We start from the raw sequence: 16,367 nt of genomic DNA, 5'->3' as shown, positions 1-16,367 counted from the left end.
TTAAGTACGTTGCCGGGTAAGGCGTGCCCAAAAGGAAACCTGGTCGTATAGGTGGTCTGAGTCAGTCTTACAATGTATGAAAATGTCGTCTCACCACAGTTTGCTTCAGAATAATTCAGAAAACGTCAGAAGAGTTTAGACTATTTTAGAAGGTTTCGAAAGAGTTCAGAAGATCCAAGAGCTTTAAATAATTCCTGAAGATCCTAGAAGACTTAAGCAGAGTTCATAAGTCTTTGAAAAATTTCAGTGGATTTCTGAAACGCTCAAATGATTTCAGAAGATTTTATAAGTTCTTCGAAGATTCCAGATGGTTTTCGAAGATATCGAAATTACTCTGAAACTGTAAAAGATTTTTAGAAAACTTCAGAAGATCTATGGATATTCCAAAGGTTTCAAAAGACTCCACATGGTTTCAAAGTCTCTAGGAAACATTTCCAAGATGATAAAGCGAAAAGTCGGCCCTAGAATATTTTACCCCAGAGGTCGAACGTTGGACTACCTCTACAGACACACGCTGGACTAACCGTGCCTTCAATTTCAAAATATTTGACACTCACCTGAGTAACCACGTAGCTTCCCTTCCAGCTGAAGAACGGTTTATGGAACATTTTAAACTGCAACCGCAGCTTTCCCATATCATCCGATACACGAAAACTGTCCGCCAACGTCGTCAGCCAATTAACCACATTCTCGTTCGCATACGTAATCAATCCCTGCCCGAACGGGTGCTTCCCATCCAGCACAAAATTAATGATTCCACGCACGCTATTTTCCGTCAGCAGTGTTTCCTCGTCCAGATGTACCACCCAATCGTTATTGTTAAGTACGTTCACCGAGTCTTCCAGGCAGTACTGTAGGGCGCGCGATTTAAACATTGCGCCGGTTTTGGTTTTGTAATCCTTCGGGACAACGATTTCCCGCGTTCGCCGATGTTTGGGCATGTTGACGGCCTTATCGGTAACAACTTCGATGAGGAAATTCTCCAGGCCCGTGTCTAGACAGGTATTCATGTTACGCGTAACATTAGATTTGACTAGATCCGGGTAGTCACCTCGTGTCACTACCCTAATACAGATGAAGGGTGCTAGCAGTGGTGACCCTTTCAGCACCACCTTCTCCGGGAAGGCATTATAGAACACCAGTCCGAAGAAGTTGAACAATACCTGTGGCAGCGTGAGGAACGTAAGCAATCGCAGTGTGTAGAGCAGGAGCGTCGGTATTGTGCCATATTCCTCCCATGGATCGATCGAAACGAAACTGTTCTCGTTGACTTTAATACCGCCGGAGAATACTTCGAACACGACTAGCAACGTGACGAGCAACGCACAATGCAGCAGATGCTTGGAGATGGAGTTCAGCATTTTAATTTTTTTTTGTTATTCGATAACAGACGTTGCGTTATTCTCACACTCGCTAGACTTAACTGAATCTTACAGGGAGCAGCTTCTCTGAGATTTTGCCTGGTATCACTTGTCAGTTCTATCCACTATGAACTTAAAATCTAGCTTCCCATTCTATCTATCACCGATTACGCATGGAATTCCTCGAGCAGGACTTTGGTTTTCAGCGCAGTCTCTTCGGATGGACTACGTTTCCGGTGGAGCATAGTGACTCGTCATATTCCTGGATCGCTGCTAGATATCAGTCTCTCGCTTGGTTCGGATCCGTCGTTCGTCGTCGTAGGGTTTCACCTGTGGAGAGAGAGATAGAGAGAGGGAAAGCAAATACTTGATTCAGTGCGGGTGATATCAGCTGATAAGATAGATCAAATATAAATATGGTATAACGATTACAGCGGACCTCCGCCTGACACACGAGGACGTCAAATGGACTTATCAACGACGTCCTATTCTATCACAGAATGAGTACAATCAAGATAAAGTAAATAAAGCTTCAAATAATAGCTATTGAATCATTTGATGATTACTTATTATCTTCATAAGCGTTGGGCAAAACACTTCATTGTTGGGTGATTTCACAACTGAACTTGTTTGTCATAACTGGAAATTTTCATGGAAAGACCACTCCCTAGTAACAATTGAGGTTTTACGGTACTCTTGAAGATCTTCTTAAAACTTAGAATGCACTTGTAGTGTGCTATAAAACTAGAATTGATACTTGGGCTGGCCGAAGCCTACTACTATTTCCTAGAATTCGTTACCTGGACATAACAATCTCCAGAGAAAAAAAATCTCCGCAGAAAGATGAAGCTTCAATCATAGCCTTAAATCCAGTACAGTATTTTCAAAAAAGACCCTTCTAGAAGATAGAATATTAATTTGTAAGCTTGTAGCTTTCCACGATAATGGAAGAACCGATCCACGTGAAATGTCTCAAGCAAGCATACTCACCACTGGAACAGGACTAACAGGACTCACGTATACCCCCACAACCGAGCAGATTTATCAATGCACCTGTAAGTAGGAACACACAGCCACCAACGAGCCATTAACACATCCGAATCAATGAGAATGGATTTTACCAGTCGAAGGCCACATGCCCTGACTGACAGTTTAACCCTTTAGAAGGCCCAGAGTTTGGGGCTATTAATGGATGTTATATTCAAAGAAACACGGTTCTTTCACTAAGTTTAGTATATATTTACATTTATTTCGTAATAAGAACTGTTTTGAAAATATACTTCTTACCGCCCGTTAGAAAACGACAGTCTTCGTAGTGTTTGATGTATTTCCAACGAGGTTGGTGCAAATATAAGGACAAATGGAGCTGGATCAGAAATTCAGAAAGAAATTAAGGTGGGTTACTGATTATTACCTAATTATCAGTAGTTATTTACTGGATTCTGAGGATAAGTTGAAAAACGAGACCACAGATTATAGACGTTCATTTATTCATTTTATTTTTTTTTTCTTTGCAATTTTTACCACTCATACACCAAATTTTCGGAATAAAAATAGTTGTTTTTACAAATTTGCATGACCAACTTATAAAATCTAGAGTATTCTTTTTTCAAAATCGAGCTAATTTTATTGTTAAAAAGGAAATCGCCGTATTTTTTTTTTCAAAAAAACTCTTCACCAATCTGACACTTTTCACTGTATATCAATAAAATGTAATAAGAAGAGTTGCCAGACTCCTAACAAATAGATTTCATTAGATTGGAACACTTCTCACCTCAAATTCCTGCGTTATGAACGAAACGAAAAGGTTGCAATATAGTTGCCACCGCCTTATTATAAAGGATTAATTTAATTAAAAATCATCCATTCGTCGATAACAAGAAACTGCAGCCATCATCCTACTCAGACAAAACTATGCGTATCTCATCTGCATATTAAACTTACCAGATATGAAAATTCAACTAATCAACCTGGACAAATTAAAGATATAGTAGGCTGTTTTGCACTGCCCAGTTAGTTACGCATTACGTAATTTGTGAATGTTCCCTAAATTAGTGAAAAATAGCAACAATAAGACAAGGAGAAATTTATTATTGATGAAAATGTACGTGACCTTTCTGTTTTGTAAAGAAAAGAGAACCTTTTCAGTAGTGCAGAAAATATTCCACTCAGTAAACGATATTCAAATCAATGACATTAAAATTCATAAACAACTTCCACCATTTATACTCAACCGTGATCGAAGTAACGGATACTTCTAGCTTTTATACTTCTACCAACAACAACAACAAATTGATAAGTCACGTCACATTATTGTTCAGTATTAGGCCCGCAGCGTTGACAGAATTGAGTTGTGAAATTTTCATGTTTTTACAAATTGTAAGAAATAAAAAACGCGTGTGAATCTTTTTCTTGGTGGTGCTTCACTTGCTGGTTGTTGATCATTGAGTTCCACTCCTTAGCTCTCGTGCACCTATATGTCGCCTTCGCTAGAGCAGTTTTGATTTTCGTTGTTGAATGTTTATGTGTGCTTATTGTGTTTTTGAGTGATTCTGGTATAACTGTCTTCTTTTTGGTTTACTATTTAGCTTGGCGTACTAATTGATGTCCATATCAGGTGTTATCATTGATTATTGTTTGACCGAATCAATTGTTAGTTGGCTAATTGATTGTGTTTTAGCAGCGTATGTCGAAGGCTGTTTGTTAGTATTGATTGTAGTAGATTAATTCTCTTTATTGGCTTTGGCACATGGCTTTCTTGAATTCTCTTTAGTTGTCTTGTCACATCAATTTCCGTACGGTGCTGTCTGGTTTCAAAACTGGCACGAGGGCGTCTGCCCAGGGAACGTGCATAGCTTTGAGTATAAAGAAAACCATGAGATGATTTGGGTTCGAAAGTCAAGTAAGAAGGAATAGGTTGGTTCAGTCGCATTCTCACCACCCGAACACTGTAGAGCAGCGGTTCTTAACCTTTTTTATGCCACGGACCCCTTACAAATCACCCTGGGTTATTGCGGACCCCTACTTGAAATTTCAATATCCACTCGGAAAATATACTTTTCTTCGTGAACCCCCAGCAACGACTTCACAGCCCCCTAGGGTTCCGCGGACCCCAGGTTGAGAATCACTGAACTAAAGCATAGGAAAGCTTAAGTTACAGGTTTGCGTTTCAGCTTCAACTCTTCAGAATCATGGCACTTGAGTACAGAACCAGGCTGACGCTAGTCCAAAATTGGAAACATACTCAATATGTCTCATCAGCTAACAGAACTTCTTCCCTTACGAGACATCGTAAGTTGGGAGTTGTTTAGCGTGTTCACAAGTAGTGCCATGCCTTCGAAGAGGCGATACCGAAACGCAAACCTCAGGATGTATGTAATTAGGTTTTGTGCCCTGGTTGTGGTTTAAACCAATTTTTCTTCTTAGGAAGGAATATTGCATATGAAATAGAGATGGTCGGGTTCGGGTTTTTGGATTCGAACCCCGAACCAGACCCGAACCCGACGGGTTTCGGGTCGGGTTCGGCTTTTGTAAGTTTAAACTTTTCGGGTTCGGATCGGGTTCCGGGTTCTCAAATTAAAATTTCTCGGGTTCGGGTCGGGTTCTTGAAATTTTAAACTTTCGGGTTCGGGTTTTGTGAATTTGGAATTTTAGGATTCGGGTCGGGTTTCAAACAGATCACACTCAACCATTTCTTGACGCTGTTTACGTTTATACACAACTCCCAGTCTCTTTTTGTAGTAATTAATTTTGCTTCGTGATACGAATGGATGACACATATAAACATACTAAATTTTACCATGCCCAATGTTGTATTTTTTATTCATGCATAAAATTTCCTCTCTTCAAATTTGCAAACAGCCCGAATATTTTATTTTTTAAACAAGCACTCAAGAGAAACCATTCAACAGTTTGATCGTATCAACCAGTACGCGGGTGACGTCGTGTAAACTGTCGAATACGAATTGCCAATTGACATTTATCAAATATGTAATAAATTATATCAATCTACTCTAACAGGAATAGTTTTCGATAAAAATTGAAATTTTAATTAAGTACGACGGGCAAGATTGTTTAAATCTGTCTTCATTACGCTTTTTGGATCCCCATGCGTTAAACGCCTATTTATCCTACTCTCCGCTTCGTGTTTTTAAATTTTGAATTTATCGGGCTCGGGTTCGAGTTTTATAAAATTTTCATTCTCGGGTTTGGGTTGGGTTCGGGTTCTTCAATTTTAAAATTTCCGGGCTCGGGTCGGGTTCGGGTTTTTCAATTTTAAAATTTCGGGCTCGGGTCGGGTTTGGGTCTTTCAATTTTTAAACTTCCGGATTCAGGTCGGGTTCGGGTTTGAAAAAATTGAAACCCGACCATCTCTAAAAGCATACCAATAAAAGCATATTCTTGAAGCTTGAAACCGCAGCTGAGAATTGCTTGCCAGATTATCAGTTTCTGGGCTAATTTATCGGCTAAATCAACTTTGAATTTGATGAGGACCCCGCACTTTTTCCCGGGAGCCCGCAGAAACGACGGGTTTCGATGTGAGTGTGCGCAGAATCAATTTTCTCTTCTCGTCTTCCATCTAGCACAACATTTTACTAATCGTATCAAGACGACACTGTGGATAGAATTAATAAAGTGTCCGGATTGTGAGTGCAACAGACTTTTACATTTGATTGAACGTGTCGTTAATTTGCTCTCAGAAAATTCAGTAACCCTACAGCACGGGTTATTGCACGATATGTTAAAAATGTATTTCAAATAGTAACGTTACGGAACTAATGCAGATCTGGAACTACGGATTCGAGATGTTTCGATAAAAATATATGTTTTTTGCGAACACTTCTTACTCCAAGATTTTCTGAAGCAGAACAACTTCTTGTGTATTTCTATTCGTTAGTGATCATTAGTTGCATCACCGTTGACATTTTTAAACTAAAGTTCTGGGGTCGAATATAATGATTTTTGAATGATATTTTAATGTTTTTTCCTTGCTTTGATTAACACTTGTAACTAAAGCTACTACGACAACTATTGAAATTTGTTAAGCATTTTAATAAACCTGCATAAATATTTTCAGGCATTATCAAATGGTGAGTACGGTCTACGCCGCGGGGACGGGAATCGCTCATTCTAAGTGTAAACTATGTCAATTATTTTCTAGGCGTTCTTCGTACGTTTTACACATTTATTAATTGTTTTTGGTGATACATAGAGTGAAGCTCAAAATAGTCAACCTAGCGAGTAACATCAGATTCCACGTACAGAGACATCAGACTTCCAATTGCGTTCGATTGGTTGACTTGTTTTGGGTTCACTCTTAGCGTAACATTACTCACGGGAATGACCTATGTACAGCTACACCATGCGCGTAATTGTGTACTGATAACGTTTGGAAGTTTAGCTGAAATCTTCACTCTAAAGAACAATCGAAAACACGACAACGAATACAACAACGTTAGAACCAAGATCGTCTACATCACTCCGCACCGCGTACTGAACCAGACTACATTAAGAAGTTACACCACTGTAGAATATTTTTATAAATTTAAATTATGTCATTATATGGAATATAATACGATAATATATAAATGTTCAAATTTTCAATTCTACCGCAACGCCTTTTATGTATATCCTGAACGTACTGAAAACTTCAACAGCTTTTTTTTCGAAACCACTTTTTTGAGCTGGCTAGACATGTAACTTACATAAATGATTTTTGATCGTTCTGAAATTTTCACAATTTATTCAAAATTTCTTTCTCCAGCGACTTATGTAGGATTTTATTTTTATCACATATTTTTTTAAGAAGTAACTCTTGGTCGATTTTTATGACATTTTCTGCTTTTTATTATTTAAAAGTATTCAATTTCGCGAAAATACGAAAATTCTACTTACGTCACTTGCTATCATTCTAGAGCAGTGGTTCTCAAACTGGGGTCTGCGGACCCCAGGGGGTCGTGTTGGGGGTCCGCGAAGAAAAATATTTTTTCCGAGTGCATATTGAAATTTCAAGTCTTGTTTCCTAACAAACTCAAAATAACATATTGATGAAAGTTGGCAAAGCTCGTGGAGCAATGGGAAGCTAGAAAGGTGGCTGCATTCGATAGTGCCCAAGGTATCGACGAAACCTTGGTTCAACGGGATGGATGTGGGTCGTGACTTCATTCGTGTGATGTCCCGACTCATGGCAAACCATTACACGCTGAATGCACATCTCCGCCGCATTGGGCTCGTGGCGACGGCTATCACGACATCGAGCACATTGTCCGGGCGTGCACCGAGTACAGTTCCGCCATGTCTCGGCTAATGGATACCCTGCGGGCCCGAGGAAGACCAACCAACGTCCCGGTTCGAGATGTGCTGGCAAGCCGCGATCTCCTCTATATGTCCCTCATATACACCTTCGTAAAAACCATCAATATACAAATTTAATTGCCGCTTCTTATCATTCTCAAAAGCGCTCTCTTCCACCTGTACCATACACCCACAAAGGTTTGATGTGACGCCAAGGCGACACAAAACATCTCTGTCGAATGAGCCAACAAACACAGGACCTACAGCACGAACAACACACGCGCAACTCGAAGTGTTGCCGATCCACATCTGAGCCGTACTACGAAATCGAAACCTCTGCCGTCTTGAGGAGGACCACCCAGCGTCCCAGTATATGATTCTTCCTGATGAAGGCCACCTCAGTCTGTAATCTATGTCGTTGATCTCCTGATGCCTGAAACTGATAGTTTATAATTTTCTCCACTTGTAATCTTGGCAACCCCCCCTCCCTTGACTCTTCTACCCAGAAGCATAAACCCTACCCCCCCCCCTCCTTGCCACAAATATCTTCACGAAACATTTAGTTCTTCCTGTCTCTTCTAGTTTTAACTAATATATTACATTATCTCGTTGAAAATGCTCAACTCTACTACCACATAAAACTAACTCTATTTAATCTCCTCGAATCTTTACAAAATTCAATCATGCCCTCTAGTTATTCCTACTTTTAAGATAGTTGTAAAATTATCCCCCTTAGTTAAAAATTATCTGCTGCAATAATCTCCCTGCTTAAAATGTCAAACCATATTGCCATAAAATATGTATAAGATAGCTATAAAATCTTGAGAACCGCTGCTTTATTTTATCTTCCAATATCGCCCAGAGAAGAAGCAAAAAAAAATGCTCTGCTATAGCTAGCTGTCAATGAAGCGAGCAATCCATTTCTACCATTTTGTTGCTTATTCACTGCACAATCAGTACAGTATCGCACTACCGCCGTAATAAAAGAGCGATAATTACCATTGCGATTGACTTGAGTTTGAGCTTGTGCGGCCACCTCTGGCGGCTAATCCGTTATCGATCTGGAATAGTTGAACTTGCACAGGGAATCAGTAGATAATTATACTTGGGAGTTGCGAAACATCTTTCCATGTGCAACTACTGGTGATCCTAAAGTGTTTTGTTGATCCATACCGGCGCCGGCCAGCCCCGAACGTGAATCGCGAAAGGAAAGGAAAGGAATTTTAGTCCGATACTTGCTTTTACTAGAGGCCGTTTATACTACTACGCACTCCACAAGTATCACGGAAGTAGGATATTTGTTAGTAAGTATAGAAATTGGACTCAGTGGCACGACTTAGAACAAAAGGTGGACTAAAGTCCAAACTTTGCCGTATCGGTTCTAATAGGACGATTTTATGTAATTTTGGTACGCTGAATTCGTTTTTGATCTTAAAACATTTCAAAAATAAGCGTTTACTAATCATTAGGGTGTCTCAAAAATATTTTTTTTCGAAATCGTTCTTAAAATTTGTGTATATTAATTTTCGTGTGCTAAATCATTTTTGATATTAACACATGCAAAAAAAAATCATACGTTAGGGTGGCTCAAAAAATTATTTTGTTGTGAAGGTTCAAAAATTTGTTTAAAGAAGTTTTTGTGCGCTGAATATCTATTTTAATTATAAAAATAGAAATTAACTTTACTACTTATTAGAGTGGTTCAAAAGTAATTATTTTGTCTTTTATAATGATTTTTTTCAAATATTGTTTTGGAATTTATTTACCATATTGAAACGAATTAATGGACATCTCATTATGGGGCTTCAGAAATTGCTATTTTGTTTTCACGGATCAAATAAGATGTGTTCGACTAATTTTGGAACATTTAATTCATTAGTGAGTTACTTGATATGAAAGCTACATTTTCTATCATTTTCAAAACAAACATTTTGAGTGTCTTAGTAGAATGTTTTATTGCATTCACGAGTCAACAAGATGGTCAATGATTTTATTTTTCGTAGGTGTGTTTTAAGTTACTTAGAATACTTATTTCTTTTTTTTTTTTTTTTTTTTTTTCGAGAGTTGTCCTACTGGAGCTGTAGAGCTAGGTTCTCGGAAGGGCTCCCCGTCAGAATCACATACTACAATTTGCAGACGAGACAGGCAATGTCGCCCAATAAAACACTGCAATAGGCCAATTGTAGCGGGCCGTGATTCTGAATGTGATATTCATTGTACGGTTCAGGCATGTGCGGGCGTAGGGAATCGCGTGTATCATCGCGAAGGGCTCGAACATTTGTACGTTAATGTGCTCGATCGCGTGTGCGTTTGTATGTCGCGTGTGCTAACGTGTAACTTCGCGTGCATAAATTCTATTTCATAACCGTGTGCCTTTCGCATATTCGCGTGTGTTCTAGAATAATCGCGCGCGGACCGTGAATCTGATACTTAATTTTTTGTGTACGGTTCAGATTCCAGAAGGAAGTGGGTTCTTCCATATCATTAGAGTTCCCAATCATGTCGTCGTAGAACGCGTGGTCTAGTGGATATGAGCTTTATATTTTTTTTTTTTTGATTGATCCAACTGAATGTATAGACCTAAATTGCTAGAATGAAGGTTAAAGATTTCCGGACGTGACCGATTCATGATCGCGCATTTGCGGGTTGGCGTTTGAGATCGCGTTTGTAACTTCGTAAGTACTAAAACGTTCACACAATTGCCGCAGTGTTATCAAGTTTACGCGATCGCGGGCATAGGTGTGCGTAGATGATCGCGAAGGGCTTAAGCGTTCGTATGTTGACGTGTTTGTCGCGTGTATGTGACTTCGCATGTATAAATTCGATCTGATCGATTCTGATCTTTAGTTTTCGGTGTACGGATCACATTCTGACAGGGAGAGAGTTACCCCATATCACTAGAGTTTCCGGTCATGTCGCCATGGAACGTTTTGTCTAGTGGATATGGTAGTTATTTTTCAATTTTATTATTTTTTTAATAATTAACAAGGACCTAGATTGTTTGTACCGAGGATAGATACTTCTGGACGATCCCGATTCATGATGGCGCGAGCGCGGGAGTTTGTAGGTTGACACTTGAGATCGTGTTGGTAAGTTTATGAGTGCTGAGATTTTCACCTTATCACCGGGGTGTAATCATGTTTGCGAGTTCGTATGTTGCTTGGAAAATCGCGAGGGGCTCTAACGTTTGTGCGCTGACGTGATTTTGTAACGTGTGTTCTTGAATGGTCGCGCGAACCGTGAGTCTGATATTGAATTTTCGGTGCGCGGTTAGAATTCTGGCAGAGAGTGGGATCGTTTATATCGATAGGGTTCCCGGTCATGTCGCCATGAGACGTGTTGTCTAATAGGTATGAGCGTATTTTCTTAATTGGTCCAGCTGAAGGCATGGACCTAGACTTCTAGGATCAAGGGTAGACTTCCGGACGTGATCGATACGTAACCGCGTGCGCGAGGGCTTTTTTATAGGTTCATGCTTGAGACCGCGTTTGAGAATGTGTGAGTGTTAAGACATTCACTATCACCATCTTTGTTGACCCAGCTGAAGGCGGGTGTACAATGGCAGTATAGGACTCGAAAAGAAGAAATAAAAGGCAATATATGAGAGACGTAATAGATTAGATAGGTACAAGATACAGCTGAAGTTATGATCATCACATGAGACATACATTAGTACTTCAAACACTACTAATACTTGAATAGCCAATCACCACACATAGCACATCCTTTCTCAATTATCTATTTGTTACTGGTTGATTGTTGGTTATGAGCTGGTGAATAGAGGAAAGGTATAGAACAGACAAAAGGCTCATATCAGCCCTCCCGGCCTCCCCGACACACCACTATCGAGGCGTATTGTAATCAACATCTTGAAGCGGGCTTCTTATATAAATCAAATCCTCAGTAGTCATAATGTTTGGTGGAATATTAACATGAGAACTAATTAACCTCTAGTAGTAGAACTTGGTGCAAATAAAAACTAAAAAGAGCGAAGGTCCTTATATTTAGATAACTCTATTGAATATATTGTGGCTTGATGATGTTTACAATACCGTCAATCCCATCAACCTGCGAGAGGGAGTTACTTAGAATACTTATTTCATATCTTAAATGAAAATAAATCCAAAACCCTTTTTTCGAGTTATGGTTCATTTAAAAATGGTGCTATTTTATTTGGATAATATCGCATACCCTTAAGCTATATCAGTGCTATACAATTCGGATCAAAATATTCTCACCAAACGACTAGAGCTCAACTGTATTCACTCTATTTGACAGTTATTACGCAAGTTAACAAGAAAGAGTTCCAGAAACATTTTATAACCTATTTCAGATGGTTGAAATTTTTTACTGATTTTCAAACAATCTTAATGCATCTACCATTTATAAAACATGCCCCCCACTCGGCTCCTTACTCTTGATCACTAGTAAAACCCTTGTTCATCATGCTCTCAATACTATTTGACAGTTGTGCATGTATTCGTGTCATTATTCTAGCTATAAAGTGATTATTCAAATTCAATATCAGTAATAACCATGCGTCTCCATTCAGTTTTTTAAAATTTTGACTGCTTATCGCAAGTTTTCGCAAAACTAGCATATTCATTTTAAAGAGAAAATTAAAAGCTTTCGAATGAGTATAGTGTGATCGCGGGCATTCACGGGCGTCGTTGTTGTTATCGCATTAGAAGTTCGAATAAAAATTTATGACAAATAGTTATCTAAACACTAACCAAACCAACTATTGACTTATTTTTGGCGATTTTATTATGTAATTTTATCACACGGATAATTTTGGTGAAGTAATGCAATGCATTAAATCAACCATTTCTTTGAAAAACGAAGATAACCGGATGTAGTTCCTATGGTCAAATTATGCAAAAAACCCTTAAAAAAGCTGCCAAAAATTCATTTTGCGTTCAAATCACTTAAAATCTCGCAAAAATATCTCTGATGGCTCAGCTGATAGGAGAAAAATACTAGCGGGAATATCGCATAACATTAATATATCGACTTAAGTCTGGGCTCGTTCCACTGTGCTATCCATCAACTCATGCACCGGGGGACCAACGGCTTTACTTCCCTTCCGAAGGAAGACGTGACCACCGATTTTTTCACTTCAGAAAAATCTCAACGACCTCGGCTGGTATTGAACCCAGGTGAACCCAGCACTCAACCACCGGCGCCGTCAGTAGATCCTCAAATGGTCCCGTAGCGATCACAAACGGACTTCTAAAGAAATTCTCCACAATTTTAATTATAGTATTGTTAGAATTCTATTAAAATTCATGAATACAGTAAAGACCCGTTTTTATCAGCCCCTTCGCGAATTTTAAGCTGATAAAACAGGGACATTGATAAAATCGGGACGTATATTTTTCTGTCTTTTTAATAAACCGAAGCTCTTAAAATATTGTTCTCAGTTTTTTAGATATAGACTTGCAACCTTTTCTGATTATTTACTTCAAGTACCCCTTAAGGGGGTCTGACAGTGCAAAATTTAAAAAAATAATATTTTTATTTTTGCATTTTTGGATCTCTAGGATAAGAAATATATGCCCAAGAAAGGATTTACTCGAATTCAACTTGGTTCGTCTGCTACAGTCCATCAAACTACCAACTATCAATTTTCAAGTGAAGCTGATAAAATCGGGTCAAAAAGCTGATTAAATCGGGGGTAGATAAAATGGGGGTCTGATAAAATCGGGTGCTCATAAAATCGGGTCTCCTCTGTAGTATTCCAATACTGGAACAACTCTGGCGAAATCCGGATTTCCCGGAACCGGGTCGGATACCCTGTCGGCATGTTAACCCTCAAGCAACACGAAAAACCTTTTATCATAAAAATAGTTGCTTTCCTCGCAGTGCTAGAAGCTGCTCAATTTTTACCTTCCAATGCTCAATACAATTCTCCTAAAATATTTACAATAGTCCAATTGCGTGGAGAACGTAGCCAAAGACGGTCTAAATTGATAGGTTCTATCAGTTTTCAATAGTATTGCAACATAAAGAAGATATTGAAAAATTCATTTTCAGTCGTTGACGTAAACTATCTCTGGCAGCACTGCTTCTTCGGAGTCCAATCAGACTATTTGCAATAACTTCAGTTCTAGAGCTGATCCTAGTAACTGTTAATACTCAATTGGAAGGCAAAAGTCACATTTATGAGCCTTACTTGTTTTTGTGAGAAAATCTTGCCTCAATCAAAAGTTAAAGCTGTTAAAAATCGTTGTTGTCCACAAACAACATGGGCATGAATGAGTTAATGGTATTTTTTGTTCGGTTCTGAACCTATCTCACAAACCGATAGATATTGGTAGAGTATTGCCAGGCACCAACATTTACTTCTACTTCAGGAGCACCCCAAGGAAGCCACTAAGAACCTTTAATGTTTCTGCCGTACTCAAATGATGTGCATCTAGACCTGAAGACACCATGACTGTCTTTGGCGGATGATCTCAACATATTTCGTCTGCTTCGCTTAATTGAAGATCTTAAATGTCTCCAACAAACGCTTCAGGTATGTACTGATTGGTGTGGCACGGAATGCATGTGTGATGATCTCATTTTCACAGAGGAAAGACTCGGTTTATCTTAATTATAGCAAAAAACTAGAACCGCAACTATCCGAATACAGCACTATAGGAACTTAAATGACACGTTGATTGCGTTGTTCTCGTATTAACTATAAACCCGAACTCCTGAAAAAATTCGCTTGTGTGCTCTTATCGATAATTATTTCAACCGACCTGCTATAAGTATGAAGATAAAAATGCGCTAATATTCACCAGCACTTGAACTATTGCGGTACGTTTCCTTCACGGTAAATCAGCTGATTGTTTACGTCTACGTTTATCTTAATCTTTAGCAAACACAGAACTGCGCGCTTGCGACAAACACATACTAGGCGGATGGTCACCCTGCAATAAATCCGGAAAAAACACTGCCGAGAAAATTGAATATTTTCCCTTTCATCTATGCACTATTTTGCTTCAAGGAAAAACACAACACGGCGAACGGAGTCCTGCCCCAACCGGGAGGACGATAGTAGCGGCTAACCTGCCGTACACACAAAGGGACACGCTACAGAAAAAAATGCCTGCAATGCTCGCGCACGCGTCTGTCTACTCACTTTCGATTATGCAACACAATGTCGCAGCTGTCGGTGTCGTCAGTTGTCGTCGTCGTCGTCGTCGGCGGCGGCGTCGGTGAACCGCATCAACACCAACTATGAGCCCCGGTACCCCGGTCGATGCTGCGATGGTGACCTTCTCTACGCTACCAATCCTATTACTGCACCTCTCCCAGTGTCTGAACCGATATCCACGGCGGTTCCAGCGATTAATATACACACCGACCGACACCGGCGACGTACACTCGTACAAGCGTGCGCGTATAAGACCGTTCTAGACTACCAAACCAACTACCACCGGTGACGGATGATTGTGTCAACCCTGACCAACGATACGACGAGCACTGAACAAGTGCCGATACAGTCGTACTGCTAGTATATGGAAAGCCGTACCGCACCGCACCGCGCGCGGCAGCAGTTTCCGTTATCAGCTGTGTTAGCTATAGCGCACCCTCTCTCGTTGTCACGTTGTCTGGTGCGGCGACAAAGCGGAAAAAAGGAATTCCTCGGATTTGTTTCGTTCGGTTCTTATTGGAGGTCTGAAACTAGGTCGCCTGTTTGAAATTTGTACTGTGAATTTTATCCGAATTGCGAAGCTCTTCAAATACACAAGAGTGAGTGAAACAAAAATTTAGGCGTTTGAAATCATTTCATTCACAATCAGATGATTATAATAACAAAATTGACTATTATCTTGGGATTACGCCGACACTGTTGTCATTTTTATATGCCTCAGATAGCAGACATTGTGCCGAACTAACAAAATTCACTTGATAATCCAAAATTTACTACACACCCACTTTATTGCTCGTATCAAGCATCAGATAAACCAAACCACCAGACTACATGTACTAACAGGTACACCATCGCCGGTGGTGGGCGCATGTTCCCTTATCGAAGCTCAACGGATTCTTCCCGTCCGGTTGCCTTAAACTTGAAAAAAATAGGCCACTTTACGCGCCATATCAGTTGGTGGTAGCCCCGACCAGAAGGCAACGACTGTAGAATCACAAGTCTCAAGCGTTTTTTATTCATATAGTATACCCGTACATTTCTCAGTACTAGCTGATTACGCGCCCGCCCGTAGCAAAGACGATGCGTGACTCATCGTCGTAGCTGGTGGCGGAGGGGAGTATTGTGTGTTTCAGCGGATGGAAAATTATCAGAAATTAGTCCCCAAGTGCACAATCACAATGGAAGGCGGCGTACGAGGGCAAGCAAATATTGGCAGCAAAAAAAGTTTGATTCATGGATTCCACCAGCGACCGAGTAGCAGCAGCAGCAGCGATTTATCAAACAATCGCTAAAATTAGAGTTGTTGCTAATGTGGGGCCGCAGATGAGAAACTCTGTGTTCTGCGGAAGAGGCGATTTAGCACGGCCGAAAATGCTTGTCTCGTTGGCGAGTTTACTGCAGGATGGTTGAAATTCTCACGTTCTGGCACAAAATAATTATGATGAATTAGTTGGATTAGCTAAGCTGATATCGAAAAAATATGTTCCAAAGGGTAATCTTACCACCAGAAATAAACCCCACAGATTCACATGAACCCGAAAAGTCACGTATGCGAAATAAAAAAA

At 39.8% G+C, this 16,367-nt stretch overlaps 1 protein-coding gene across 3 annotated transcripts; it reads right to left on the bottom strand.

Moving 5' to 3' along the window:
• Nucleotides 1-460: 460 nt before the first annotated feature.
• LOC131695100 (beta-1,4-mannosyltransferase egh-like) lies at nucleotides 461-15,143 on the bottom strand. 3 transcript variants are annotated; one of them, XM_058983625.1, is made up of 2 exons: nucleotides 14,788-15,143; nucleotides 461-1,691 (listed from the first exon to the last, which is right to left on the bottom strand). In XM_058983625.1, the coding sequence occupies exon 2, from the start codon at nucleotides 1,359-1,361 to the stop codon at nucleotides 462-464; it is 900 nt and encodes a 299-aa protein (XP_058839608.1). In that variant the 5' UTR covers nucleotides 1,362-1,691; nucleotides 14,788-15,143; the 3' UTR covers nucleotide 461. The 3 variants fall into 3 exon arrangements, with proteins under 3 accessions (XP_058839608.1, XP_058839609.1, XP_058839610.1); XM_058983626.1 differs by lacking the exon at nucleotides 14,788-15,143 and adding an exon at nucleotides 14,405-14,699; XM_058983627.1 differs by lacking the exon at nucleotides 14,788-15,143 and adding an exon at nucleotides 14,444-14,699.
• Between the last annotated feature and the right edge of the window lie 1,224 nt (nucleotides 15,144-16,367).

The sequence above is a fragment of the Topomyia yanbarensis genome, unplaced genomic scaffold (genome assembly GCF_030247195.1).
Source record: "Topomyia yanbarensis strain Yona2022 unplaced genomic scaffold, ASM3024719v1 HiC_scaffold_284, whole genome shotgun sequence".
Classification (NCBI taxonomy): domain Eukaryota; kingdom Metazoa; phylum Arthropoda; class Insecta; order Diptera; family Culicidae; genus Topomyia; species Topomyia yanbarensis.
Note: the sequence above shows the minus strand (reverse complement) of the source record. Positions and strands in the feature narration are given on the sequence as shown.